Source organism: Amblyraja radiata, chromosome 32 (assembly GCF_010909765.2).
Source record: "Amblyraja radiata isolate CabotCenter1 chromosome 32, sAmbRad1.1.pri, whole genome shotgun sequence".
Classification (NCBI taxonomy): Eukaryota; Metazoa; Chordata; class Chondrichthyes; order Rajiformes; family Rajidae; genus Amblyraja; species Amblyraja radiata.
In genome coordinates this window covers 27,538,514-27,566,212 of record NC_045987.1, presented here as the reverse complement: position 1 = coordinate 27,566,212, position 27,699 = coordinate 27,538,514, and the positions used below count along the sequence as shown (strand labels likewise).

Below are 27,699 nucleotides of genomic sequence, written 5' to 3'. Positions count from 1 at the left end.
GAGATCAAGGCAGTAAGTGAATTTGAAGGCAGAATTGGTGAAGAATCTGAATCATACACACATGGGTAGGATGCCAAATTCGACTAAGTCGGCTGGATATCAATGGTATGGGCATCATAGAATCACACAGTTCATTTCGTAGACACAAAATGTTGGAGTAACTCAACGGGGCAGGCAGCATCTCTGAAGAAGGGTCTCGACCCGAAATGTCACCCATTCCTTCTCTCCAGAGATGCTGCCTGTCCTGCTGAGTTACTCCAGCTTTTTGTGTCTATCTTTAATTTAACCAGCATCTGCAGTTCTTTCCTACACACAGTTCATTTAATCATTTGACCATTTGAGGTGTCATGGGGTGTTGTAAAACATTTTAGTGTCCAAGATCATGTATGTGTTACATAGAAGCTACTGATGAACTTGCAAATTATTTTTATAAAATTATTTAGTAATTAGTTGCAAACTGATACAGAGTGCATCAGCTTCACACTGGACGTTAGATGTAAATAGTTTGATTAAGTTTATAAATATCAACAAAGGAATTCATGTTAAATCAATAAAATTTAACTTGGCTTCTAATCTTACTTTATATCTCAAAATGTCTCTGTGTAATATCACTGAATATTTACAGCTTTATTTTAAATATATGCTAACCAAGTTAGTTTCAATTATTCATCGTTGATTAAGTCCCTGTATTTATTATATATCACAGGTTTGTGGCTTTTAGCATCTACCATCACTCCTCCAGAACATAAAGTGATTCCAAGATAAAATAAACATCTTTAAGATAAAATTAGCTGTTTAAATTGTATCATAATTAAAATTATGTAAATACATTGAATTTAACTGATGGTTGATTACTTTGAACCTCTCAGTGAAGCACTGCCCCATCATCTTTCATTATCCTTGGTTCCTAAGTAAATGCCAGCTATTACATATTAAAATCTTATGAATATATTTTGCTTCTGTAAGCAAACATAATTTTATATGATTGTGTTTGTCATTGTTAGTTTCTACTTTATTCTACAGCCCGAAGGAATCAAGAAAGAGAAAAACTTTGCCCGCGTATTGGATCCGACCAGTTTCTTGGGTCTGTTTTTTATTCTTTCCAATCTAACATTTAATAAGAGAACTTGTTTTGAGAACTGTTCCGACTAATGTTTAACTTTTCATTTTCCTTTAGGCAGTTTAGTGAGAAGCGTTGAAATTCCAGTGAGGACGCCGTTTAATATTCTCCCAAATACAACACCAAAAAATGTGTTAACGTTACGAGGTATTATCATTGCTCTGGTCATGGAATAGTGAATTATTACCAAATAACATGTAACAGCCTTTTACAATTTAGTGAATTTTACAGATCTTTAGTTTGATCACTCGGTCCATTGTCAGTCACCTGGATCATGCAGTGAAACATGATATTTCACACCTAAGCACTGGCAAGTTCAGAAATTCAAGAGTTCCCAAGTATGCCTGTGCAAGTGCCAAAAGTACCTGTCAGCTGGTTCCCATTGTCTTCCTGACTGAACTCCCCCAGTTCCTGTGTGGAATCCATTCAGATTAGACTTGGCACAAAACAATATTTCTGCTCTTACTTGTGAGAGGCTAAGATGGATTTTAGTTAATATTGTTTTTATATTTTGCTAGTAATTTTATAAGTATTTAATGCTTTTTCAATATATTTAAAGAGTTCTACTTTATATATATTTTTTAATTTGGTTGTGTATTTCCTAACAATTTGTGAATGTTTTTGAATGTCGCTGAACATCAGAAAGATTTAGTAACATTCAAAGAATTTTAATAACTGTGGGTAGCACGGTGGAGCAGTGGGCGGCACAGCACTTGCAACGCCGGAGACCCAGGTTCGATGTCAACTATGGGTGCTGCCTGTACGGAGTTTGTACGTTCCCCCCATGCCCGCTTGGGTTTTCTTTGAGATCTTCGGTTTCCTTCCACACATTTCTAAGCAGGGCCGGATTTAGATGAAGAGAGGCCGTAAGCTGTTCCACTTGTGAGGCCCCTCCCAATCCCCCACCCCCACGACTAGAGGAAGATGGTCCACCAGATTGACACCGATTTGCAGCTGAGCGTGGCCAATGAGATAAGGGAAAGCTGCACTTTTTATTTATTTATTTATTGCCAGTGCTAGTGTCGAGTTATTGGCTTAAAACACTATTATGCTGAAATGGAGGGCAAGGAAAATTACTGAAGGGTTGTTTAGAGACCACAGTGCATTGTGACAGCATTTGTAAGAAAGACCTATGACAGTGTCAAAAATATTATACACCTTGCAGGGCTCTCACTTAATTTTTTTTCTCTGTTGCCAAATGACAGTTTAGGTGGTCATTTAAGATGGCTTGCATGACGCGTGCGATAATGTACTCGGACGAAGTGCGTAGTTACGTCAGAATTATGCTCAATGAAGCATTCACATATTATTTCTGCTTCAAATAAAGTCATAAACTTAGGTTTAGGTGTCCTTGAGACTCTTGAAAGGCGCCCATAAATAAAATGTATTATTATTATAAACTAAACATATTCACCAATCAAGACATGATATATACCACAATGACATGCAGCAAAATTATAATACAGTATCTCAACTCTTTATACATATTGCAATTAATGAGATTTCTATTATTTCTTTCCACTTCCAAACAAAAATGTGGTTGGATTATTCAGTGTATGATTAACTTCGGTGAGACCAAGCGCAGGCTTGGCGATCACTTCGCACAACACCTCCACTCAGTTCGCAATAACCAACCTGAACTCCCGGTGGCTCAACATTTCAACTCCCCCTCCCATACCGAATCCGACTTTCTGTCCTGGGCCTCCTCCATGGCCAGAGTGAGGCCCACCGCATATTGGAGGAACAGCACCTCATATTGCTTGGGTAGTTTACACCACAGCGGTATGAACATTGGTTTCTCCAATTTCAGGTAGTCCTTGCTTTCTCCCTCATTCCCCTCCCATTCACAGCTCTCCCACAGCCTACTGTCTCTGCCTCTTCCTTTCTTTTTCGTGTGTGTCCCCCCCCCCCCCCCCCGACATCAATCTGAAGAATGGTCTCGACCCAAAATGTCGTCTATTCCTTCGCTCCATAGATGCTGCCTCACCCGCTGATTTTCTCCATCTTTTTTGTCTACCAATGGGATCCCACCACTGGCCACATCTTCCCATCTCCTCCCCTGTTGGCTTTCCGCAGACACCGCTCCCTCCGTAACTCCCTGGTCAATTTGTTCCTTCCCACCCAAACCACCCCCTCTCCTGGCACTTTCCCTTGCAACCGCAGGAAATGCTACACTTGTCACTTTACCTCCCCCCTTGACTCCATTTAAGTACCCAAGTAGTCTTTCCAGGTGCAACAGAGGTTCACCTGCACCTCCTCCAACCTCATCTATTGCATCCACTGCTCCAGGTGTCAGCTGCTCTACATCGGTGAGACCAAGCGCAGGCTTAGCGATCGCTTCGCCCAACACCTCCGCTCAGTCCGCAATAACCAACCTGATCTCCCGGTGGCTCAGCACTTCAACTCCCCCTCCCATTCCGAATCTGAACTTTCTCTCCTGGGCCTCTTCCATGGCCAGAGTGAGGCGCACCGTAAATTGGAGGAGCAGCACCTCATATTTCGCTTGGGCAGTTTACACCCCAGCGATGAACATTAACTTCTTCAATTTCAGGTAATCCCTGCTTTCTCCTCCCCTTCCCAGCTCTCACTCAGCTCACTGCCTCCGCCTCTTCCTTTCTTCTTCCCGTCCCCCCCACCCTCACATCAGTCTGAAGAAGGATCTCGACCCAAAACGTCACCTATTTCCTTTGTTCAATAGATGCTGCCTCACCCGCTGAGTTTCTCCAGCATTTTTGTCTACCCATTCACACAAGTTCTGTTATCCCACTTTGCTCCCCCACTCCCTACACATTAGGGGCAATTTTACAGAGACAAGTTAACCTACAAAGCCGACGCGTCTTTGGGATGTGGGACGAAACCCACACGCTTGCAGGGAGAATGTACAAATTCAACACAGACAGTGCCCGAGGACGGGATCGAACACAGACCTCTGGCGTGTGAGGCAGCAAGTCTACCAGCTGTGCCACTATATTTTGTTTTCCAACACACAAAAAATTATACGTTGATAACTTTGGTTTCTAAAAAAATGAAAATATCCATTTTAAGTTTTAAATCTCCAAGTGACGCTATATCCCCCTTTCCAGCTACTGTATATTTTAATAAGTTCAAGACCATGGGGCAGTACATTGGCCATAAAGTTGCTGCCTAAAAGTGCCAGAGACCCGGAATTGATCCTGAATATGGGTGCTATCTGTATAGAGTTTGCTCCTTTTCCCTTTGATCGCATGGGTTTTCTCCGGGTGCTCTTGTTTCCTTCCACATTCCAAAGGTGTGCAGGAACCTATTTCAGACCCAACCCAAAACGTAATATTTTCCTTTTGTCCAGAGATTCTGACCTGTTGAGTTACTCCAGCTTTTTGTGTCTATCTTCAGTTTAAACCATCATCTGCAGTTCCTTCCTACACACACGATACTATACGATAGAACTTTATTAATCCCAGGAGGGAAATTATGTGTGTGTGGATATATATATTATATCCACACACATATATATATTTATATAGTTATATATTCATATATAAATATACACCGTTTTGTTTTCTCGTTTATAACATTGTTTACAGAGTACTGTGTTTACATATTCTGTTGTGCTGCTGCAAGTAAGGATGCCATTATTCTAACTGGGACGTGAGAGAATAAAACACTCTTGACTCTTGACTTACTATGCCAATGTGTGGGATAGAACTAGTGTACGGGTGATTGGTGGTCGGCGTGGATTCGGTGGGCCGAAGGGCCTGTTTCAATTCTGTAAATTAAACTAAAAACACAAAAACCAGAGGGTGTCGAAAGAAGGGTCTGTACCCGAAACGTCACCCAATTTCTTCTATCCAGAGTTGCTGGCTGCTCCATGTAGTTCCCCCACACAATTAAAGCATGGAATAGTCTTCACCCTACCATAGTTACCCAACCAGACGCAACTAAATTTAAGGTACCTCTTTTTACCCCAAGAACCCTTTTTTGCTTAAGTCCAAGTCAAGAGTCAAGAGAGTTTTAAAGGTTCAAAGGTTCAAAGGTTGATTTATTGTCACATACACCTAGATGTAGTGAAATTCCTTTTGCCAATGCAGCACATAAGAAAGAATACAAACATAACAATAATAAATAGCTTTAACATAAAAACATCCCCCCACAATGGTTCCCATTATGGGGGAAGGCACAAAGTCCAGTTTATTGTCATGTGTCCCAGATGGGCCAATGAAATTTTTGCTTGCTGCAGCACAACAGAATATGAAAACATAATACAGAACAGGATATAAAAGTTCAGTGTGTTTATATACCATAGACAAAATATATACACAATAAATAAGCAGATAAAATGCAATAGGTTGTTATTGTTCAGCCCTCCATCACCTCCAGTTTAAATTCCATTTAGAACATTTATGGAGGACCAGGAAACCAGAAGCAAGAATTACTCCAGGGAGTTACTCCAGCTCCAGGGTCAGGGAGTGATTCTGCGTTGGTTTTTAGCGGTCGCGGCGAGGTGGCGACCGGACAGCAATGGCGGCCAGATCTCCCACAATTCAAAGCGAGGGAGAAAGTGCCCAGCACCGACCAGTTGCCGTGGCAATGTGCATGTGCAGGGCAGCCGATGATGTGCTGGCCTTGGTTGTGTGCATGTGCAGGGGGAGGACGTGCTGGCTGTAGCAGTGCGCATGTGCAAGGTGGCCTGCCGTGACGGTGGATGAGGAGCGGGCGGAGAGTGGAGACCCGGCGGCCTGGACACAGATACGGATAGCGGGCGGATACGGAGATTGACAGACAGAGAGATAGAGGGGGGGGGGGGGGGTGCCCAGAGTTGAATGGCAGGTGTCCTGCCTTGGCCTGAGGCCGCCTAGATTTCGAGGCCCTAGGCTTCAGCGTATGAAGCCTAGAGGTAAATCCGGCTCTGCGAGGCCCCCCTTGATCTCGAGGCCCTAATCTTAAACTTGTCAAGCTTATACGTAAATCCGGCCCTGTTTCTAAGGCAGAGATTCTTGATTAGTACAGGTGTCAGAGGTTATGGGAAGAAGGCAGGAGAATGTGGTAAGAGGGAGAGATAGATCAGCCATGATTGAATGGCGGAGTAGACTTGATGGGCCAAATGGCCTAATTCTATTCCTATCCCTTATGACCTTATGTCTCTAAAGCTGTACAGGTTTGTAGGTTAAGTGGCTTGGTATAAGTGTGAATTGTTCCTAGAGTGTACAGGATAGTATTAATGTGCGGGGATCGCTGGTTAATACGGACTTGGTGGGCTGAAAGGCCTATTTCCATGTGGAACTAAACTAAAGATAGACACAAGATGCTGGAGTAACTCAGCGGGACAGGCAGCATCTCTGGATAGAAGGAATGGGTGACGTTTCGGGTCCTGACCCTTCTTCAGACTGAGAGTCAACTAAACTAAATTAAACTGTGACAAATGGCTGCAGCAGGTGTGTGGTTTACTGGGTTTAGGATATTTTCACAAAGAATGCCCTGTGAGTTGATAATGAGCTTGGGGTTGGCTTTGAGCTCAATAGATCCATACAAGGTAATGTGTGTATTTTTTGTAGGTCAGTGGGTCAATGATTGCATGAATAACTTGCTGCTTGTAAATGTGGGGCATTGATGTCAGGATAGGCACCAGATCTTTGCTGTAGCTTGCCTCTTCAATCTCAGCTAGAGGGGGAGAAGTAACAGGCTTCACAAATTATTTTGCTCTGCAACATTTCACACACAGCATCTAAAGAGGGCTTATACATTTATTTGGTGGCCAACATTACTCAGCCGATCATGTTGGCATCGGATCCTTGGTCAGTTTTAGGTGTAAACGTATCCTAATGTCAGTTTTTACAACATTCTTAAAGTCCAACCGATAGCCATTAATTATCGGACATGATTTGGAGGTATAGCCTAACGCACTCACGACAGCAAAGATGAATCAAGTATGGGTATTTTGGGTAGTAAGTGCTTTTTTATGATGGTTTTGACATGGCATAATGGTGCCTCTAAAAAGTTAAACTTGGTTATTTTGATTTCCGACGATGTGACAGAAACGTTTATCAATCTTGTGTATCGGCAATGGACACAAAAGGCTGGAGTAACTCAATGGGTCGGACAGCATCTCTGGAGAAAAGGAATAGATGATGTTTCGGATCGAGACCCATCTTCAGACCGAGAGTCAGGGGAACGGAAAACGGGAGATGGAGACGATGATGTAGAGAGATATAGAACAAATTAATGAAAGATTATAAGCAAAAAAATAACGATGATACAGGCCATTGTTAGCGGCGTGCCAGGTGAGAACGCTTACAGACAATGAGACTCAACAAGACGACTTTGAAGCTGGTACGACTTGGGTGGGGGAGGGATGGTGACAAAGGGAATGCAAGGGTTACTTGAAGTTAGAGAAATTAAAGTACTGACTACCAGGTTATATCAGCTATTGCATAAAAATCCCCACCATTTCAGAGAAAATTGGATGTGAATTATTCCATGTGTAAGCCTCGATCAGAGCTGAAAGATGTTCAGAGCTAAATGCTCTCTCATGTGCTTAATAACCTTGTACTCATTTCTGGTATTTTGTAGTAGGTATCGATAACTGCTTTTTGAATTTTAACAGGTGACATTGTTGGTGCAGCAGTCTCTATAGCTTTAGATCCTGAGGGTGTTCACAAACTAATTGATCTACCCAGGGGCTCTGCTGAAGCTGAGGTAATGAGTGTTGCCCCACTTTACTTCATCTATAACTACTTTCAGAGGACCAATAGTTGGCATGTGCTGGGAGGAAACAACATGCGGATTCAGCTGGAAATGAAGATAAAAATGAGAAGTGGTGTGTAATATTTCTATATATAACTTTTACAAATAAGGAATGTATTTGCGCGAAGGGAGTGTCCCGGGGAGCTGCGCGGGCCCGATCCACCCACCGAACAACTGCGCCACTAACCGGAACGCGCCCGGTAGACCCGACTCGCCCCACAGGCCTCCCAGGGGACTGTGGAGAAGCCGGGCTGCGAGGCCTGCCCGGGCCGAAGGAGACTCGCCGCTGGTGGGGCCTTGGCATCAGCGGGAGCCTCGGTGGCAGTGGAGCGTGAGTGGGGGAGGGGAATACAATGGGGACCAGAAGTAGGGGGACCACCGTAAAGAACAATGGGGACTCGGCGTGAGGCACCGCCATGAGGGACGGTGTGGGGTTTAGAATCCTCTGCGCAGGGAATAAGCCTGCATTTGTTTGTTTGTCCATTTGTTCCGGTGAAGGCGCTGTGCACTTGTCCTTTTTTTGTTCACTTCTTATTTCAAGTTTTTTGTGTACCTGGTTATGTGTTGTGACTGTTGGCAGACCAATTTCCTTCCGGGGATAAATAAAGTTTTATCGTATCGTATTTGAAACTTATCAAAGTGAAAGGCTTGGATAAAGTGCATGTGGAGAGGATGTTTCCACTAGTGGGAGAGTCTAGGACTACAGGTCATAGCCACAGAATTAAAGGACCCTTTAAGAAGGAGAAGAGGAGGAATTTATTTAGTCAGAGGGTTGTGAATTTGTGGAATTCTTTGCCACAGAAGGCTGTGGAGGCCTTCAATGGAGATTTTTAAGGCAGAGATAGATCGATTCTTGATTAGTACATGTGTTATGGGGAAAAGGCATGAGAATGGGGTTAGGAGGGAGAGATAGATCTATCATGATTGAATTGAATTGAATCCTTTATTTGTCATTCAGACCTTTCGGTTGAATGGTGGAGTAGACTTGATGAGGCCGAATGGCCTTATTCTGTTCCTATCACATGACCTTATGACCTTATTGAGAATTTTTACCTGTGACTCAATGAGTAAAAATTAGGCACAAGGAATGGAAGCTGTTTGAGCAAAGAACACAAGTGCTAGAGTAACTCAGCAGGTCAGGCAGCTTCTCTGGAGAACATGGATATGTGATGTTTTGCGTTGGGTCTGAAGAAAGGTCCCAACCCGAAACACTGCTATCCATGTTCTGCAGAGATGCTGCCTATTGCTGAGTTACTCCAGCACTTTGTATTTTGTGCTTCAGGTGAAAACTAGCTTCATTGTATTACTTAGAAACAACGGACTGAGAAGGTTTGTTGACTGGAAGGATTTATTTGACAAGAATACAAATCACATGATGAGACAAATTCCCCAGAACTGTGCTTTGATTTCCGAATCATTCATTCATTTCCTTCCTGGCTCTGAAGAGGGCAATGTAATTTGGAAATGGTACAAACCTGCACTGAAACATGGAAACTAGAAGCTGGAATAGACTATCCAGCCCTTTGTGTTTGTGCCAACATTCAACATGGCTGTTGGTCCAAATTCAGGAACTTGCTTCAGCTTCAGTTAGAGAACAATATCTAACTCCTCTTTGAATACATTTAATGATTTGGCTTCTGTTGCTTTCTTTGGACTGATTCACCATTCTCCTCGAGAAGAAATGTGTCTACATCTCCATCTTAAATTGCTTACCACTTATCTATAGCCTAAGATCCCTGGTCCTGCTCTCTTCCCTATCCATTGATAAAAATCCTTCCTGCATCAGTCAAATTCAACATGTGGAATGGTCAGGACGCCGACACTTGGAAACTTCTACTCAGTAACATTGCAGTTTTTCCTTCAAGCGGGAAATAGTGTTTAGATTATGGTAATTGCAAAATGGTGTTTTGGATTGAAGCATATCAAAGACAGATCAAAATAATAATATAAATTTAGCATAAAAGTGGTTGGCCTGCAAGGGGAGTTAAGGAGATTAATTAATGGTAAATGTTTTTTTAATGTAGATAGGGATATTAACTTGCAACTCAGCAGTAATGATAAGCAAGTAGTGAACCATGTCATTTTAATTTTAATCAGAGTTCATATTTTTTCCTCATGTTTCCTTGTTACACAGGAACCATTCTGTTCATCAAGTCTGTCCCAGTCCATTGAGCAATCCCACTGATCCCATTAACCTACTTAGTTCTTAGTAACATATCTCGCACTCTGCTCACCAATTCCCACACTTTCATGACTTTCTTATTCACTAAGTGTAACTCACAGGAACTAATGAGATCTGGGAGGAAACTGAAAAACCTTGGGAAAGCCAGCGCAGTCACTGAGAAAAGGTGCAAACACCACAAGGACAGAACAGAAGGCTACATGTTGGAAGAGAATGGGTTAATCAGGGACAGTCAGCATTGCTTTGTACAAAAGCAGTTTGTGTCATGCCTTCCTAACAATCATGTTTTTTGAGGAGGTGACAAAGGTGATCAATGAGGGTAGAGGTGGTGGTTCCTGTCTAGATGGCATTTGGTAAAGTCACCTATAGTAGGCTGATTAAAAGACGAAGATGCAAGGGTTTAACAATGACTTGGTCATGTGGATTCTAAACTGGCTTATTGATAGAAGACAGAGGGTTGTGATGGAAGGGTATTTTACAGGCTGGAGGTCTGTGACCAGTGGAGTTCTGCAGAGAGCAGTTCTCAGTCCCTTGCGAGGGAAGACATCGGGACTGACGAGGTAAAGTCCCTGTGGATTGAGTTGAGGAATTGCAAAGGCAAGAAGGCACTAATTGGTGTTATTTACTGACCTCCAAATAGTAGCCCGGATGTAGGGTGTAAGTTGCAGCAGGAGTTAAAAGTGGCATGTAACAAAGGTAATGCCACTGTGGTGATGGGGGATTTCAATATGCAGGCAGGCTGGGGAAAATCAGGTTGGTTCAGGACCCCAAGAAAGAGAGTTTGTAGAATGCCTCCAAGATGGATTCTTAGAGCAACTTGTAATGGAGCCGACCAGAGAAAAGGCAATTCTGGATTTAGTGTTGTCCAATGAACCAGATATGATAAGAGAACTCGAGGTAAAGGAACCGCTTGGAGGTAGTGATCATAATATGATTAGTTTTAATCTGCAATTTGAGAAGGAGAACGTTAAATCGGAAGTGGCAGTGATGCAATTGAACAAAGGGGACTATGAAGGCATGAGAGGGGAGCTGGCCAAAATAGACTGGAAAGGGATCATAGCAGGAATGACGGTGGAACAGCAATGGCAGGAATTTCTGGGCATAATCCGGAAGACGCAGGATCATTTCATTCCAACAAGGAAGAAAGATTCTAAGGGGAGTAGGAGGCAACCGTGGCTGACAAGAGAAGTTAGGGATAGAATAAAACTAAAAGAAAAGATGTATAACACAGCAAAGAGTAGCCGGAGGTCAGAGGATTGGGAAACTTTCATAGGACAACAGAAGGAAACAAAACGGGCATTACGGGCTGAAAAGATGAAGTACGAGGGGAAGCTGGCCAGGAATATAAAGAAGGACAGTAAAAGCTTCTTTAGATATGTTAAGGGAAAAAGAGTAACAAAGTAAAATGTGGGTCCCTTGAAGGCAGACACGGGTGAAATTATTATGGGCAACAAGGAAATGGCAGAAGTGTTGAATAGGTACTTCGGATCTGTCTTCACTAAGGAAAACACAAACAATCTCCCAGATGTACTGGAGGACAGAGGATCTAAGGGGGTAGAGAAACTGAAATAAATTTTCATTAGACGAGAAATAGTATTGGGTAAGCTAATGGGACTGAAGGATGATAAATCTCCTGGGCCAGATGGTCTGCATCCCAGGGTCCTCAGGGAGGTGGCTCTAGAAATAGTGGACGCATTGGTGATCATTTTCCAATGTTCAATAGATTCAGGATCAGTTCCTGTGGATTGGAGGATAGCTAATGTTATCCCACTTTTCAAGAAAGGAGCGAGAGAGAAAACGGGGAATTACAGACCAGTTAGCCTGACTTCGGTGGTGGGAAAGATGCTGGAGTCAATTATTAAAGAGGTAATAATGGGGCATTTGGATAGCAGTAAAAGGATTAGTCCAAGTCAACATGGATTTATGAAAGGGAAATCATGCTTGACTAATCTTCTGGAATTTTTTGAGGATGTGACAAGTAAAATGGATGAAGGGGTGCCTGTGGATGTAGTGTATCTAGTCCTTCAGAAAGCCTTTGATAAGGTCCCGCACGGGAGACTGGTGACTAAAATTAGAGCACATGGTATTGGGGTTAGGGTGTTGACATGGATAGAAAATTGGTTGGCAGACCGGAAGCAAAGAGTAGGAGTGAACAGGTCCTTTTCAGAATGGCAGGCAGTGGCGAGTGGAGTGCCGCAAGGCTCGGTGTTGGGGCACAACTGTTTACCATATATATTAATGATTTGGAAGAGGGAATTAGGAGCAACACTAGCAAGTTTGCGGATTACACAAAGCTGGGTGGCAGTGTGAACTGTGAAGAGGATGTTAGGAGGTTGCAGGGTGACCTGGACAGGTTGAGTGAGTGGGCAGATGCGTGGCAGATGCAGTATAATATAGATAAATGTGAGGTTATCCACTTTGGCGGCAAAAACAAGGGGGCAGATTATAATCTCAATGGGATTAGGTTAGGTAAGGGGGACGTACAGCGAGACCCGGGTGTCCTTGTACACCGGTCACGGAAAGTTGGCGTGCAGGTACAGCAGGTAGTGAAGAAAGCTAATGGAATGTTGGCCTTCATAACAAGAAGATTTCAGTATAGGAGTAAAGAGGTTCTTCTGCAGATGTATAGGGTTCTGGTGTGACCACATCTGGAGTATTGTGTACAGTTTTGGTCTCCTAATTTGAGGGAGGACATCCTTGTGATTGAGGCAGTGCAGCATAGGTTCACGAGATTGATCCCTGGGATGGCGGGACTGTCATATGAGGTAAGATTGAAAAGACTAGGCTTGTATTCACTGGAGTTTAGAAGGATGAGGGGGATCTTATAGAAACATATAAAATTATAAAAGGACTGGACAAGCTAGATGCAGGAAAAATGTTCCAAATGTTGGGCGAGTCCAGAACCAGGGGCCACAGTCTTAGAATAAAGGGGAGGCCATTGAAGACTGAGGTGAGAAAAAACATTTTCACCCAGAGAGTTGTGAATTTATGGAATTCCCTGCCACAGAGGGCAGTGGAGGCCAAGTCGATGGATTTAAGAGAGAGTTAGATAGAGCTCTAGGGGCTAATGGAGTCAAGGGATATGGGGAGAATGCAGGCACGGGTTATTGACAGGGGACGATCAGCAATGATCACAATGAATGGCGGTGCTGGCTCGAAAGGCCGAATGGCCTCCTCCTGCACCTATTTTCTATGTTTCTATGTTTCTATGACCCCTGTTGTTTGAAATATATATTAATGACCTGGACATCAATATAGATGGGTGGTAGGTAAGTTTGCTGACGACACCAAGATTTCTGGAGTTGTGGACTGTGAAGAAGGCTGTCAAAAGTCTACAATATAATCAGCAACAAATTAAATGGCAAATGGAGTGTAATCTGAGCAAGTGTGTTGCACTTTGGTAGGTCCAATGCAAGGGGAAGGTACAGAGTTAATGGCAAGACCTTAACAACATTAATGTACAGAGGGATATTGGGGTCTTCATAACTCCCTCAAAGTAGCAACACAAGTGGATAAGAGTTGTAAGAATAGTGTTTAGATTATGGTAATTGCAAAATGGTGTTTTGGATTGAAGCATATCAAAGACAGATCAAAATAATAATATAAATTTAGCATAAAAGTGGTTGGCCTGCAAGGGGAGTTAAGGAGATTAATTAATGGTAAATGTTTTTTTAATGTAGATAGGGATATTAACTTGCAACTCAGCAGTAATGATAAGCAAGTAGTGAACCATGTCATTTTAATTTTAATCAGAGTTCATATTTTTTCCTCATGTTTCCTTGTTACACAGGAACCATTCTGTTCATCAAGTCTGTCCCAGTCCATTGAGCAATCCCACTGATCCCATTAACCTACTTAGTTCTTAGTAACATATCTCGCACTCTGCTCACCAATTCCCACACTTTCATGACTTTCTTATTCACTAAGTGTAACTCACAGGAACTAATGAGATCTGGGAGGAAACTGAAAAACCTTGGGAAAGCCAGCGCAGTCACTGAGAAAAGGTGCAAACACCACAAGGACAGAACAGAAGGCTACATGTTGGAAGAGAATGGGTTAATCAGGGACAGTCAGCATTGCTTTGTACAAAAGCAGTTTGTGTCATGCCTTCCTAACAATCATGTTTTTTGAGGAGGTGACAAAGGTGATCAATGAGGGTAGAGGTGGTGGTTCCTGTCTAGATGGCATTTGGTAAAGTCACCTATAGTAGGCTGATTAAAAGACGAAGATGCAAGGGTTTAACAATGACTTGGTCATGTGGATTCTAAACTGGCTTATTGATAGAAGACAGAGGGTTGTGATGGAAGGGTATTTTACAGGCTGGAGGTCTGTGACCAGTGGAGTTCTGCAGAGAGCAGTTCTCAGTCCCTTGCGAGGGAAGACATCGGGACTGACGAGGTAAAGTCCCTGTGGATTGAGTTGAGGAATTGCAAAGGCAAGAAGGCACTAATTGGTGTTATTTACTGACCTCCAAATAGTAGCCCGGATGTAGGGTGTAAGTTGCAGCAGGAGTTAAAAGTGGCATGTAACAAAGGTAATGCCACTGTGGTGATGGGGGATTTCAATATGCAGGCAGGCTGGGGAAAATCAGGTTGGTTCAGGACCCCAAGAAAGAGAGTTTGTAGAATGCCTCCAAGATGGATTCTTAGAGCAACTTGTAATGGAGCCGACCAGAGAAAAGGCAATTCTGGATTTAGTGTTGTCCAATGAACCAGATATGATAAGAGAACTCGAGGTAAAGGAACCGCTTGGAGGTAGTGATCATAATATGATTAGTTTTAATCTGCAATTTGAGAAGGAGAACGTTAAATCGGAAGTGGCAGTGATGCAATTGAACAAAGGGGACTATGAAGGCATGAGAGGGGAGCTGGCCAAAATAGACTGGAAAGGGATCATAGCAGGAATGACGGTGGAACAGCAATGGCAGGAATTTCTGGGCATAATCCGGAAGACGCAGGATCATTTCATTCCAACAAGGAAGAAAGATTCTAAGGGGAGTAGGAGGCAACCGTGGCTGACAAGAGAAGTTAGGGATAGAATAAAACTAAAAGAAAAGATGTATAACACAGCAAAGAGTAGCCGGAGGTCAGAGGATTGGGAAACTTTCATAGGACAACAGAAGGAAACAAAACGGGCATTACGGGCTGAAAAGATGAAGTACGAGGGGAAGCTGGCCAGGAATATAAAGAAGGACAGTAAAAGCTTCTTTAGATATGTTAAGGGAAAAAGAGTAACAAAGTAAAATGTGGGTCCCTTGAAGGCAGACACGGGTGAAATTATTATGGGCAACAAGGAAATGGCAGAAGTGTTGAATAGGTACTTCGGATCTGTCTTCACTAAGGAAAACACAAACAATCTCCCAGATGTACTGGAGGACAGAGGATCTAAGGGGGTAGAGAAACTGAAATAAATTTTCATTAGACGAGAAATAGTATTGGGTAAGCTAATGGGACTGAAGGATGATAAATCTCCTGGGCCAGATGGTCTGCATCCCAGGGTCCTCAGGGAGGTGGCTCTAGAAATAGTGGACGCATTGGTGATCATTTTCCAATGTTCAATAGATTCAGGATCAGTTCCTGTGGATTGGAGGATAGCTAATGTTATCCCACTTTTCAAGAAAGGAGCGAGAGAGAAAACGGGGAATTACAGACCAGTTAGCCTGACTTCGGTGGTGGGAAAGATGCTGGAGTCAATTATTAAAGAGGTAATAATGGGGCATTTGGATAGCAGTAAAAGGATTAGTCCAAGTCAACATGGATTTATGAAAGGGAAATCATGCTTGACTAATCTTCTGGAATTTTTTGAGGATGTGACAAGTAAAATGGATGAAGGGGTGCCTGTGGATGTAGTGTATCTAGTCCTTCAGAAAGCCTTTGATAAGGTCCCGCACGGGAGACTGGTGACTAAAATTAGAGCACATGGTATTGGGGTTAGGGTGTTGACATGGATAGAAAATTGGTTGGCAGACCGGAAGCAAAGAGTAGGAGTGAACAGGTCCTTTTCAGAATGGCAGGCAGTGGCGAGTGGAGTGCCGCAAGGCTCGGTGTTGGGGCACAACTGTTTACCATATATATTAATGATTTGGAAGAGGGAATTAGGAGCAACACTAGCAAGTTTGCGGATTACACAAAGCTGGGTGGCAGTGTGAACTGTGAAGAGGATGTTAGGAGGTTGCAGGGTGACCTGGACAGGTTGAGTGAGTGGGCAGATGCGTGGCAGATGCAGTATAATATAGATAAATGTGAGGTTATCCACTTTGGCGGCAAAAACAAGGGGGCAGATTATAATCTCAATGGGATTAGGTTAGGTAAGGGGGACGTACAGCGAGACCCGGGTGTCCTTGTACACCGGTCACGGAAAGTTGGCGTGCAGGTACAGCAGGTAGTGAAGAAAGCTAATGGAATGTTGGCCTTCATAACAAGAAGATTTCAGTATAGGAGTAAAGAGGTTCTTCTGCAGATGTATAGGGTTCTGGTGTGACCACATCTGGAGTATTGTGTACAGTTTTGGTCTCCTAATTTGAGGGAGGACATCCTTGTGATTGAGGCAGTGCAGCATAGGTTCACGAGATTGATCCCTGGGATGGCGGGACTGTCATATGAGGTAAGATTGAAAAGACTAGGCTTGTATTCACTGGAGTTTAGAAGGATGAGGGGGATCTTATAGAAACATATAAAATTATAAAAGGACTGGACAAGCTAGATGCAGGAAAAATGTTCCAAATGTTGGGCAAGTCCAGAACCAGGGGCCACAGTCTTAGAATAAAGGGGAGGCCATTGAAGACTGAGGTGAGAAAAAACATTTTCACCCAGAGAGTTGTGAATTTATGGAATTCCCTGCCACAGAGGGCAGTGGAGGCCAAGTCGATGGATTTAAGAGAGAGTTAGATAGAGCTCTAGGGGCTAATGGAGTCAAGGGATATGGGGAGAATGCAGGCACGGGTTATTGACAGGGGACGATCAGCAATGATCACAATGAATGGCGGTGCTGGCTCGAAAGGCCGAATGGCCTCCTCCTGCACCTATTTTCTATGTTTCTATGTTTCTATGACCCCTGTTGTTTGAAATATATATTAATGACCTGGACATCAATATAGATGGGTGGTAGGTAAGTTTGCTGACGACACCAAGATTTCTGGAGTTGTGGACTGTGAAGAAGGCTGTCAAAAGTCTACAATATAATCAGCAACAAATTAAATGGCAAATGGAGTGTAATCTGAGCAAGTGTGTTGCACTTTGGTAGGTCCAATGCAAGGGGAAGGTACAGAGTTAATGGCAAGACCTTAACAACATTAATGTACAGAGGGATATTGGGGTCTTCATAACTCCCTCAAAGTAGCAACACAAGTGGATAAGAGTTGTAAGAAGGCATACGCTTGCCATCATTGGTCGGGGCATTGAATCAGGAAGTCATAATGCCGCTTTATAGGACTTTTTTTAGGCTGCTTTTAGAATATTAAGTTCTGTTCTGGCCAACCCATTACAGGAAGGATGCAGAGGCTCTGGAGAAGATGCTGGGGGATTTACAAGAATCCTGCCTAGATTCGAGGGTATTACTTAGAAGGAGAGGTTGGCCAGACTTGGAGTGTTTTCCCTGGAACGCTGGCGGTTGAGGAGAGACCAGAAATTAAGTATAAAATTATGGGATGCATAGATAGGGTAGACATCAGAATCTTTTTCCCATGGTGGAAATGTCAAATACTAGAGGGCATAGAATATAGAACAGTATAGCACAGGGACTTTAAGCTGAGAGAGACAACGTTTAAAGGAGCTATGCAGAGTGAAATTTGTTTTACACACACGTAAATGTGGCAGTTGTCTGGAACACACGGCCAGAGCTGGTAGTGGTGGCTCTTGTGCTGTACTTTCCTATGTTCTGAACCTGAATCACTGGAGCTGTGAGCAATACTCCTACTGGGGAAAAAAGAAGGAAATAAATTGGAATAGCTGGTGATAATTTGCAGAAATTTCACAAGCAAAGTGAGAAACAGCTATGGATAAATAAAATGGTGTCGGAAATATTCTAAGGCAAACATTGTGTAAGATTAAACACAGTGTTATAGTTCTTAGTTATTTTCTTATTCATTCTTCTACCTAATTTTGATCCCTATATTTGTACTAAGTTATGTTATCCATCATAACAGCAGATCTACAGAAACCATCTGCAGATAATTATTATAATAGTGTAAATCTGCTATAATTATGGGGAGGGGATGAAGGGGGCCAGGAATGGAGGAGTCATAACTGTTGAAATAAAGTTGCTAAATCGTACATACTGTTCACAATTTCATGTGTAAGGAAGTGAATACAGCCCACGTGTATGATGAGACCTATTTGTTCATTGTGTATTTCTTCTTTTATTATCTACTAATCTTTGCATTTTCTAATTCATTTTGTAAAGGTATTACGAGTATCATGTCTTTCCAGACCAAAAATGTTGATTCGTATAGCATGTGGAAGGGCGGAGAGGCCAGCACTTGGTAAGCACTACGCTGTATTGATAGTAAATAAAAAACACAAGAGTGTGGAGAAACTTGGTGGGTCAGGCAGCATCTGTGGAGGCAACGGACAGAAAATGTTTGGGGTTGGGACCTCCTTCAGACTGATGGAGTAGCAGGGCAAAACCTGGAAAAGAGTGGTGGCGTAGAGATAAGGCGGGCAAATGCTAGGTGGAAACATGTTAGGGGGGTACGATTTGTGGATGTGTGGTGATAGTGTCAAAAGCTAGAGGTGAAAAGGAAGCCTAATGGTGCTACATAGAGGAAGAGGAGGATGTGTAAAGCCAGGGGGGGGGGGATACAAGTGAAATGGGACGGGGGAGGGTAGAGAGAGGGATAAACGGGAAATGAGGGACTAGTAGACGGGAGGGATGGATGAGAGGTGGGAGATGAACGAATGGAAGGGTAACTGGGGTGTTGGGAGAAATGCGTGCACACTGGGGAGGAGAGGAGGGAAGGAGAGAGCAAGTTCATACTGTGCTTTCTTTCAGTTTGAGCGTGGCCTCATTCTGGCAATGGAGGAGGCCCAAGACAGATAGGTCATTACAGGAATGGAGAGTGGAGTTAAAATGTGAGTTCCATTCTCATACAGATCTTTCTATCCTGGGCCTCCTCCATTGCCAGAGTGAGGCCACGCTCAAACTGGACGACAGCACCTCCTATTCATGGGTAGCTTACAACCCAATGGAATGAACAGTGAATTCTCCAATTTCAAGTACTTGTAGGTCAACAAAGTGCGTGTGTGAGAATCCCTCATGCTTAAAAGTCTTTGTGTGCTAAGTCTGTGTGGCAGAGCCTGGTTACCGGCCAAGTGGGATCTCCTTGTCTTCAAGACCATGTGAAATCTGATGCACAATGGACACCTCACATTAAAATTTATCTGTGGGCAGGTGTCTTCTTTAGTTTAGTTTGGAGATACAACGCGGAAACAGGACTTTTGGCCCATTGTGTCCGCACTGTGATCCCCACACATTAACACTATCCTACACACACTAGGGACAATTTACAATTAAACTAAGCCAATTACCCTACAAACGTGTATGCCTTTGGAGTATGGGAGGAAACCGAAGATCTCGGAGAAAACGGTCACGGGGAGAACGTACAAACTCAATATAGACAGCACCCATACTCGGGATCAAACCCGGGTCTCTGAGACTGTAAGCACTGTAAGGCAGCAACTCTACCGTTACGCCACCATGTCGCCCTTCTCCTTAGTACCGAAGTGGAAGCATTCTCGATCCTGAAGAAAAGTCTAAAAAGATGGATTAGCTTTCTGCTGAAACAATAAACTGTGAAATATATAAATGTATCATGATATCTCTGTCACAGTTGTAAAGTAAGACAAGGATCGTGACTGGAACTCAAAAACTTTAATTTTATTACAATTGCAATTCTAAATTCCTGATCATACTAATAAAAAGGGATAGTCACTGGTTTACACACCGCTGATCCATACCATTTTTACATTTATCAAAATAACGTGTTATTTTATTTACAGGGTAACAGCTTTTATATTAAGGATATTTACACAAATCAGTGGGTACCTTTCACTGGATAAAGCATCGATATGTAAAACAACACTTTGGCTCATGCATGCCCGTCAAAGCTCGGATGGATCATTCACGGAACATTCAGATTATATTCCAAAGCATTTACAGGTTAGTTCAGGTTATTTTAGTTTAGAGATACAGCGGGGAAACAGGCCCTTCGGCCCACCGAGTCCGCACGAACCAGCGACCCCCGCACATTAGCACTCTTTTACACCCACAAGGGACAATTTACATTTATACCGAAGCCAATTAGCCTACAAGCCTTTGGAGTGTGGGATGAAAACAAAGATCCCGGAGAAAACCTACGCGGTCACAGGGAGAACGTACAAACTCCGCTGTAAGTGCTGTAAGGCAGCAACGCTACCGCTGCGCCACCGTCCCGCCGCATATTGTATTGCATTCTGTATTGCATACTGAGCTCAGCCAATTGTCTAGTTTTCCATCTGAATTTTTTAATAAAGTTTTTAATTATTATTTTTGAATAAAGGATTTAATAATTATTTTAACTGATTTCTTTTAGGGAATTAGTGCAGAACAGAGTTTGAGTTAACTATTTGAAAGTGAAATCTCACTTATAATCCACAGCAGATATTCACAGTAGTAAATCTGTATTACATATATTATTCCAGGGTTCACTGAAGAAGGAAGCTAAGGACAGAACAATGTACTTGACTGCTTTTACCAGTATCGCCATTCAAAAAGCATTTGATACCTGTGAAACTGAAGTGAGTGAAAATAAAACTATGTGCAGTGTAATCGTCATTGTATGATCATTGATACAAGATATATTATCAACTTGAATTATTTAGTGATTAATTCCAATCTTATTTTAATTATTTATAATAATCGTAATTATCATTTATTTCAAGCAGAATTGTTATTTACATGAAGCTGTAGGTTCTGTTCAAATGATTAGATGTCATGTTTATGTACCTGTCAGAAAGTAACAAGATAACACCTTATGTTGATGTAATAACATATAGATTTGATTAATTTATTTATTGATTATGTATTGCTTTTGTAGATTATCAGTTGTGCCCCTCGATATGTTATTACTCTATAACATAGCCAACCATTGATGCTGTGAAAATATGCAGAAAATAAGTTCATAAGTTCTAGGAGCAGAATTAGGCCATTTGGCCCATCAAGTCTGCTCCGCCATTCAATTATGGCTGATCTATCTTTCCCTCTCAACTCTATTCTCTTGCCTTCTCCCCATAACCCCTGGCATCCTTGACAAAATACACAACAACTATGGAGAGAGAAGGCATATTACTGTTTCAGGCCAATGCCTTTTCTCTCCACGGATAGTTGAGCCGCTGAATATTTGCTGTAGTTTCTGTTGTAATTATTTTATTTTGTTTAATTTTTGAATTGAGTCACCATGTAAGTAAGTTGCGTGGAGAACCTTCTGAGAGTAAATGTGTCATTGTATACTGAGCTCAGCCAATTGTCTAGTTTTCCATCTTAATATTATGTTCTTAAAAATATTTTAACTGATTTCTTTCAGGGAATTAAGAGAGCAATAATTAAAGCTAATGAATACCTGTCAAAGAACATGGGGACCATTAAGAGTACACTCTCATTAGCAATAACAGCTTATGCACTCGCATTGGAAGACCACCGAAGTAACGCTGCTTCTCAAGCCTTGGAGAAACTAAAGCACGAAGCCTTTGTAATAGGTAATGATAGATATCACATAAATAGTTATACGTCAAATAATTCATTAATTCTCCTAGATGTCTGAGATTTATGAGGCATTAAATACAGGAGAGGTGCCGGAAGACTCAAGGTGGGCAAATATTGTGCCTCTATTCAAGAAGGGCTGCAGGGAAAATGCTCCGAACTACAGGCCAGTGAGCTTAACATCTGTGGTTGGAAAGTTACCAGAGCGTATTCTGAGGGATAGGATATACATTCATTTAGATGGGTATGAGCTGATTAGGGATAGTCAACATGGTTTTGTTTGTGGGAGGTCATGTCTCATGAATCTGATCTACTTTTTTGAGAATGTGACCAAAAAGGTCGATGAAGACGTAGATGTTATGTACATGGATTTCAGTAAGGCATTCGACAAGGTTCCACATGGTAGGCTGCTACTGGAAGCTTAGATTGCATGGGATTCAAGGCGAGATAGCTGAATGGATAGAAAATTGGCTTTATGGAAGGAAGCAGAGTGTGATGGTGGAAGGTTGCAATTCAGAATGGAGGCCTATGACTAGTGGCGTACATCAGGATTCGGTGCTGGGCCCATAACTGTTTGTAGATGACACAAAAGTGGGCAGGAATGTACTTCGTGTAGATGGTTGTCAAACATTGTCGCAGGATCTTGATCGGTTGGGCAGGTGGGCTGAGGAATGGTTGATGAAATTTAACAGAAAAATGTGAGCTGTTGCATTTTGGGAACACTAACCTGGGCAGGACCTACACTGAACGGTTGGGTTTTGGAGAGTATTGTAGAGCAGAGGGATGTGGGAGTACAGGTGCATAGTTCATTGAAAGTGGCATCACAGGTAGATAATGTGGTCAAAGAGGCCTTTGACACATTGGCCTTCATCAGTCATAGCATTTAGTATGGAAGTTGGGAGATCATGTTGCAGTTGTTTAAGATGTTGCTTAGGCCGCGTTTAGTGTATTGTGTTTAGTTTTGTGCACCAGGTTATGGGAAAGATGTTGTCAAGCTGGAAGGGGTTGAGAGAATATTAACGAGGATGTTGCCACAACTCAAGGGCCTGTGTAATAGCCACACTCTACCCTTTATAATCCCCATATTCATCAACTTCTCCCTGCCCGGCCTTCTTTTGAGATATATTTGTCATAACCTCCACTTTCTCATCAGCCCTTCCATTTGTTGACTGCCCCTCTGGTTCCCACCGCATTTCCATTCCAGTGAAAATCCTTCCAAGTAGCATTAACAAACTTCCTTAAAAGGATGTCCTTTTACACACCTATGTCATTTGTGCATACATGCTCAACGATTTCCGGCTGCTCACCCACCTCCTTGAGAATGTCATGTAGCCGCTCCGAGACAGGATTATAAAAATTCAATAATTTCCACAATACTAATGCAAAAAGAAACGCATAGAGTTATAGAGTCATACCGCATGGAAACATGCGGTCCAACTTGCTCACACCAACCAACATGTCCCATCTACCGGCCTGCATTTGCCCCATATCCCTCTAAATCTGTCCTATCCATGTGTCTGTCTAAATGGTTCTTAAACATCGTAATAATACCTGCCTCAACTACCTCCTCCAGCAGCTCGTTCCATATACCCACCACCCTTTGTGTGAAAAAGCTACTCCTCAGGTTTACCCACACCCCACTATTCCATGCACTTCCATGTTCCAACCCAAACGCCTTTTAAACACCACTATCTTATCTGCCTTCAGCACTGTCCCTGATCTTTCCCCCCTCACCTTAAACCAACGTTCTCTGGTCCTCAATTTCCCTAACCTGGGCAAGAGATGCCATGCCTCCTGAGCATCTTACATGTTTTAATCAGATAATCTCTGATTCTTCTGGACTCCACATGTGTCCCTCAGGTGTTTAATAAAATCTGCCCTCTCACCTTCTAACCTATGTCAAGGAATATAAATCTCAACAGGACCATCCACTTCCCCTCAGGAATTTGTGAGGTGAACCTCTTCTGGACCTCCTTCAATGCTAGTATATCCATCCATAAATAAGGGGATCAAATTGCACACAGTACTTCAGATGTGGTCTTAACAGTACCTTATTCTGATGTTTCCTTTTTTCTGAACTCCACTCCACTTGCAACTTGTAGATTTTAAAATAGTTGGCAATAAATAAGGGAATTACTAGGAATTAATGTGAAATGTGTTTACTCAAATTCTAAATGAATAATAAATGAACATGATGCCATTAAACTGATCTCACCTGCCTGTACATGATCCACATCCCTCTATTCCCTGCATTTGCATGTCCCAACCCCAAAGCCTTTAAAACACCACCATCTTATCTGCCTCCACCACTGACCGTATGTTGCAGACCCCCACCATTCTCTGTATAAAAAAACTTGCCCCGCACATTTCCTTTCTCCCTCTCACCTTATACCTATCCCCTCTTTCGATACGGGAACAATAGTGGAGACTTTCAAGCAGGCAGGGACAGTGCAGGTTTGCAGGGACCGATTGAAAATGTTTGTGTAAACCGGTGCCAGTTGTTCGGCACAGAGCTTGAGGGTAAAGGGGGAAACATTGTCCGGTCCTGGAGATTTCTGGCTTCTCCTGAATAGCTTTTCCACCTCCTCAATTGCTATTGTTAGTGAAGGAGAAGTGGCCAGACTGGTGTTGGGCAGCAAGGAGGGGGTGTGTAGTGGACGAGGGCCCAGTCTTTGCAGACTGGAGTCAGGCTGTAAGTGGGTGTGAAGTGGTGATTGGGGAGGTGGGGGAGGGTATTGAACCTACAGAAGAACTCGTTCAGGTCGTTGGTCAGCTGAGGATTGCCCAAGGAGCAGGGGCTTTTCATCTTGTAGCTGGTGTTTTCTTGCAAGCCCTTCCACACTGAAGTAGAGTTATTAGCTGAGAACTTGCTCCTCAACTACTCAGAGTACCTCTCAGAGAACTGCATTTAATACTCCAAATGCGGCCTTACAAAAGTCCTATCGAGCTGCATTCTTACAGAGAGTGGGTAACCCTGTATTTGACATTAGGATAAGTGTGGGGGAAAGAAGAACTAATGGTTTTGATGAAGATGGGAAGATGAGTATTACTATGAAACATGTGTGCAGTGTAAATGTAAACTATTTAGGCCAAATGTCCATGTCACAACGGTTGGGAGAAGTGTGATGGCGAAGGCTAGGAATGGGCAATGTGAATAGAAATGCCCTATGATGGGATAGGGGTGTTAATAAAGGGATAGCGAGGTTTACCATTCATGTGTGGATGGACAGCTACCGGAAATGCATTGAACTACTGCTTCAATATCTGAAAGAATACAATTGCGTAAAAATGTGTGAAAAATATAGCCGATTATAATGTATAATGTGCCTCCCACAATTCTTGTTTCTTTTTGTCAAATGGTAAGGGGTTTCTTACACCTGTGGTACATCCCTGTCCTCTGCATTCTTTTAGTTTTGTGTCGGCTTTAAATGGTTCAGATTACTGTTAACAAGTTTTTGTTGCCTGTAAATGTAGTCAAAGCGATATACATGCCCTTCGAAACACGCCCATCGATTCACTGAGTCTGTGCAACTTACTGTGTCAGTTAACCCATTAACCTGATCGTCTTTGAGATGTGGGGGGAAATCAGAGCACCCAGAGGAAATCCATGTTCCAAAGAGAACTAACAAACTGTGCATAGAGCACCAGAGGGCAGGATTGAACCAATGTCTCTGGAACTGTGAGGCAGTGGCTCTATTACTGGTGCCACTGGGTTAATTTGTTCGTTATTCAGGATTTCTACATTCATGTCTCATGTTTGTGTCCTAACTGACTTACATTTAACCAGGACCTACCTGGCAATGCCTTTGTTGGTTGATATACCTGACTTCATCTAACTGGGAGCTGATGAAGGGGTGCTGATGTTCGACACCAGTTACATTTCTCTTCTTGCAGAATACAAAATAAATTATCCGAACTCAGCGTACAAATGATATTTCAAAATACAAAGATGCCAAATATAATAATGAAATTAAAGATGTCCAGAAAATGCTAATGTATTGCATTATCTTTAAAGAGTGCTGTTGCAAATTCCTGGTGTGAAGGTGAATTTATAATAAGATGTGCAAATGATGCTTCATATTTGTAATCCAACAGGAAATCCCCCTACACTTCGTTATTGGAAAGATACAAAAGAGACTTCTTCGAATGAAGTAACTGCACGAGTAATACAGACGACATCATATGCTCTTCTGGCTGTGTTGCTTTCCACTGATAAAATGTATGCAAACCCCATTGTTAAATGGCTAACTGAAAAACAGCGCTATGGAGGAGGATTCATTTCAACACAAGTAAATACGCCTGTCACTATAAACTAATTCGCAGCCGAACCTGTAATAACTGTGCATAAAATATGAGTATCACTATTGGTATCTATTTTTAAAAATCAGGCAGATATACCAAAGAGGGGTGGAAATGTGTATGTGTTCATAGACGCCAAATGTATTATACTGTAGTGACTCATTGTTGCACTTCACTTCTAAAAATCAGTTTCACTCAAGTCAATGAGAAGCAAAATCGTGAATCTAGTTTACAACATGAAGCCACTATTGTCTTATGCGTTTAGCAGTTGTAACTGATGACAAATCTCTTCCAGTATATTATGTTTAAGTACACAGTCTTTTGTTTCATTTAATGAAACCTATTGATTTCTAAATTGATCACCCATAGCATCGTTTACTGGTTAAGGGCCTGTCCCACCAGCATGCGATTGCATGCGTCTAGCGCGACCAAACGGAAGCGGAGTTCGCGCTGAGTTCGCAGTAAATACGCGCTAAGTACGCGCAAAGTTCCCGCGTGACGTAATTTACGTCAAACTCACCAATCAACTGGGCAGGAGGCGGGCCGACTGAATTTGGACGTCGCACGGCGTCGGGCGGTGACGTCATTGCGCAACACCACGCCGGTCGGTGACATCATCGTGCAACGCCACGTGCTAGGCGTACGCCGTCAAGACGCTGCATACGACGTCAAGACACTGCATACGGCATCAAGAAGCTGCGTACGCCCGTTGAGACGTTGCGTACGGCCTCAATGCAGCTGCGGGCCGACAGGCCGTGGACACGCGGAATTTTCAAACAGTGCAAGATTTTTGGAGCCCCGCACTACTCCATACGCCTCCGCCGATCGAAGTGGAACCGGCACCGCGAGGCCGTACGCCTCAAGCGATCACGTTTGGTCGCATTAGACGCATGCAATCGCATGCTGGTGGGACAGGTCCTTTAGAGTAAGCATGGTATTTTGATGGATGATGAAATACACAGTGAAGTGTGAAACCAATTAGTAACGGAATATTTTGTGTGTCTGTGCTTAAACTAAAACCAATAATTAACAAGTTTAAAATTATTTATTGCTTAAGCCTAGAAATTCTTTTTCTACTTTTAATTGATACTCTTTTATAGACAAAATTGATTACTTGTCACTGCAAGATTCATAAGACATCTTTATCCAGTTCATTAGTGTAAATATGTTAGTGTTAATATATCAAAGTTGCATAGCTGCCTGTTCTTAGTTTCAACCTCAAGAGCCAGACCTTCAAAGAAACATACCCACACTGCAAACAACATTTTTACCAACTGCTGCAAAGTTCAAATTCAAAGACAGCTACAAAAATTATGTGAGGGTGAAGGGAAAGTACTCCAAGTCCTCAGAAAGGAATCTGGGGGAGATGGCAGAAGAACATTAGCTGCTGGAGGAATCTTCTGAGTGCTAGACAATGATCCTAGAGTCCCAGCCTTGTGCCCCTGGCAGGAGGTTGCATGAGAGGTGTGGTATGAATAATATCAGTAAAGATTAAAATAGTCTAATCTTGCAGAAGGCTGCAGCAATGATAAGCCTCTACGCTCTCCCTGCCCACTCCTGTGGGCTGCAGGATATGTGGTGAAATCATCTCTCCTTGAATGTGGGGCTCAGACAACCTTCGAAAAGTACCCATGAACAGCGCAAT

The 27,699-nt window shown here is 42.7% G+C and overlaps 1 protein-coding gene across 1 annotated transcript in view; it reads left to right on the top strand.

Annotated features, from left to right (window-relative positions):
* Positions 1-27,699, top strand: part of c5 (complement C5) — a 208,835-nt gene that overhangs the window by 138,655 nt on the left and 42,481 nt on the right. The window contains exons 22-29 of the mRNA XM_033048613.1: positions 1,024-1,084; positions 1,178-1,267; positions 7,701-7,913; positions 18,423-18,501; positions 20,018-20,177; positions 20,699-20,794; positions 21,580-21,751; positions 25,851-26,044. Coding sequence (XP_032904504.1) covers positions 1,024-1,084; positions 1,178-1,267; positions 7,701-7,913; positions 18,423-18,501; positions 20,018-20,177; positions 20,699-20,794; positions 21,580-21,751; positions 25,851-26,044 — 1,065 coding nt within the window. The remainder of the gene's footprint in view (positions 1-1,023; positions 1,085-1,177; positions 1,268-7,700; positions 7,914-18,422; positions 18,502-20,017; positions 20,178-20,698; positions 20,795-21,579; positions 21,752-25,850; positions 26,045-27,699) is intronic.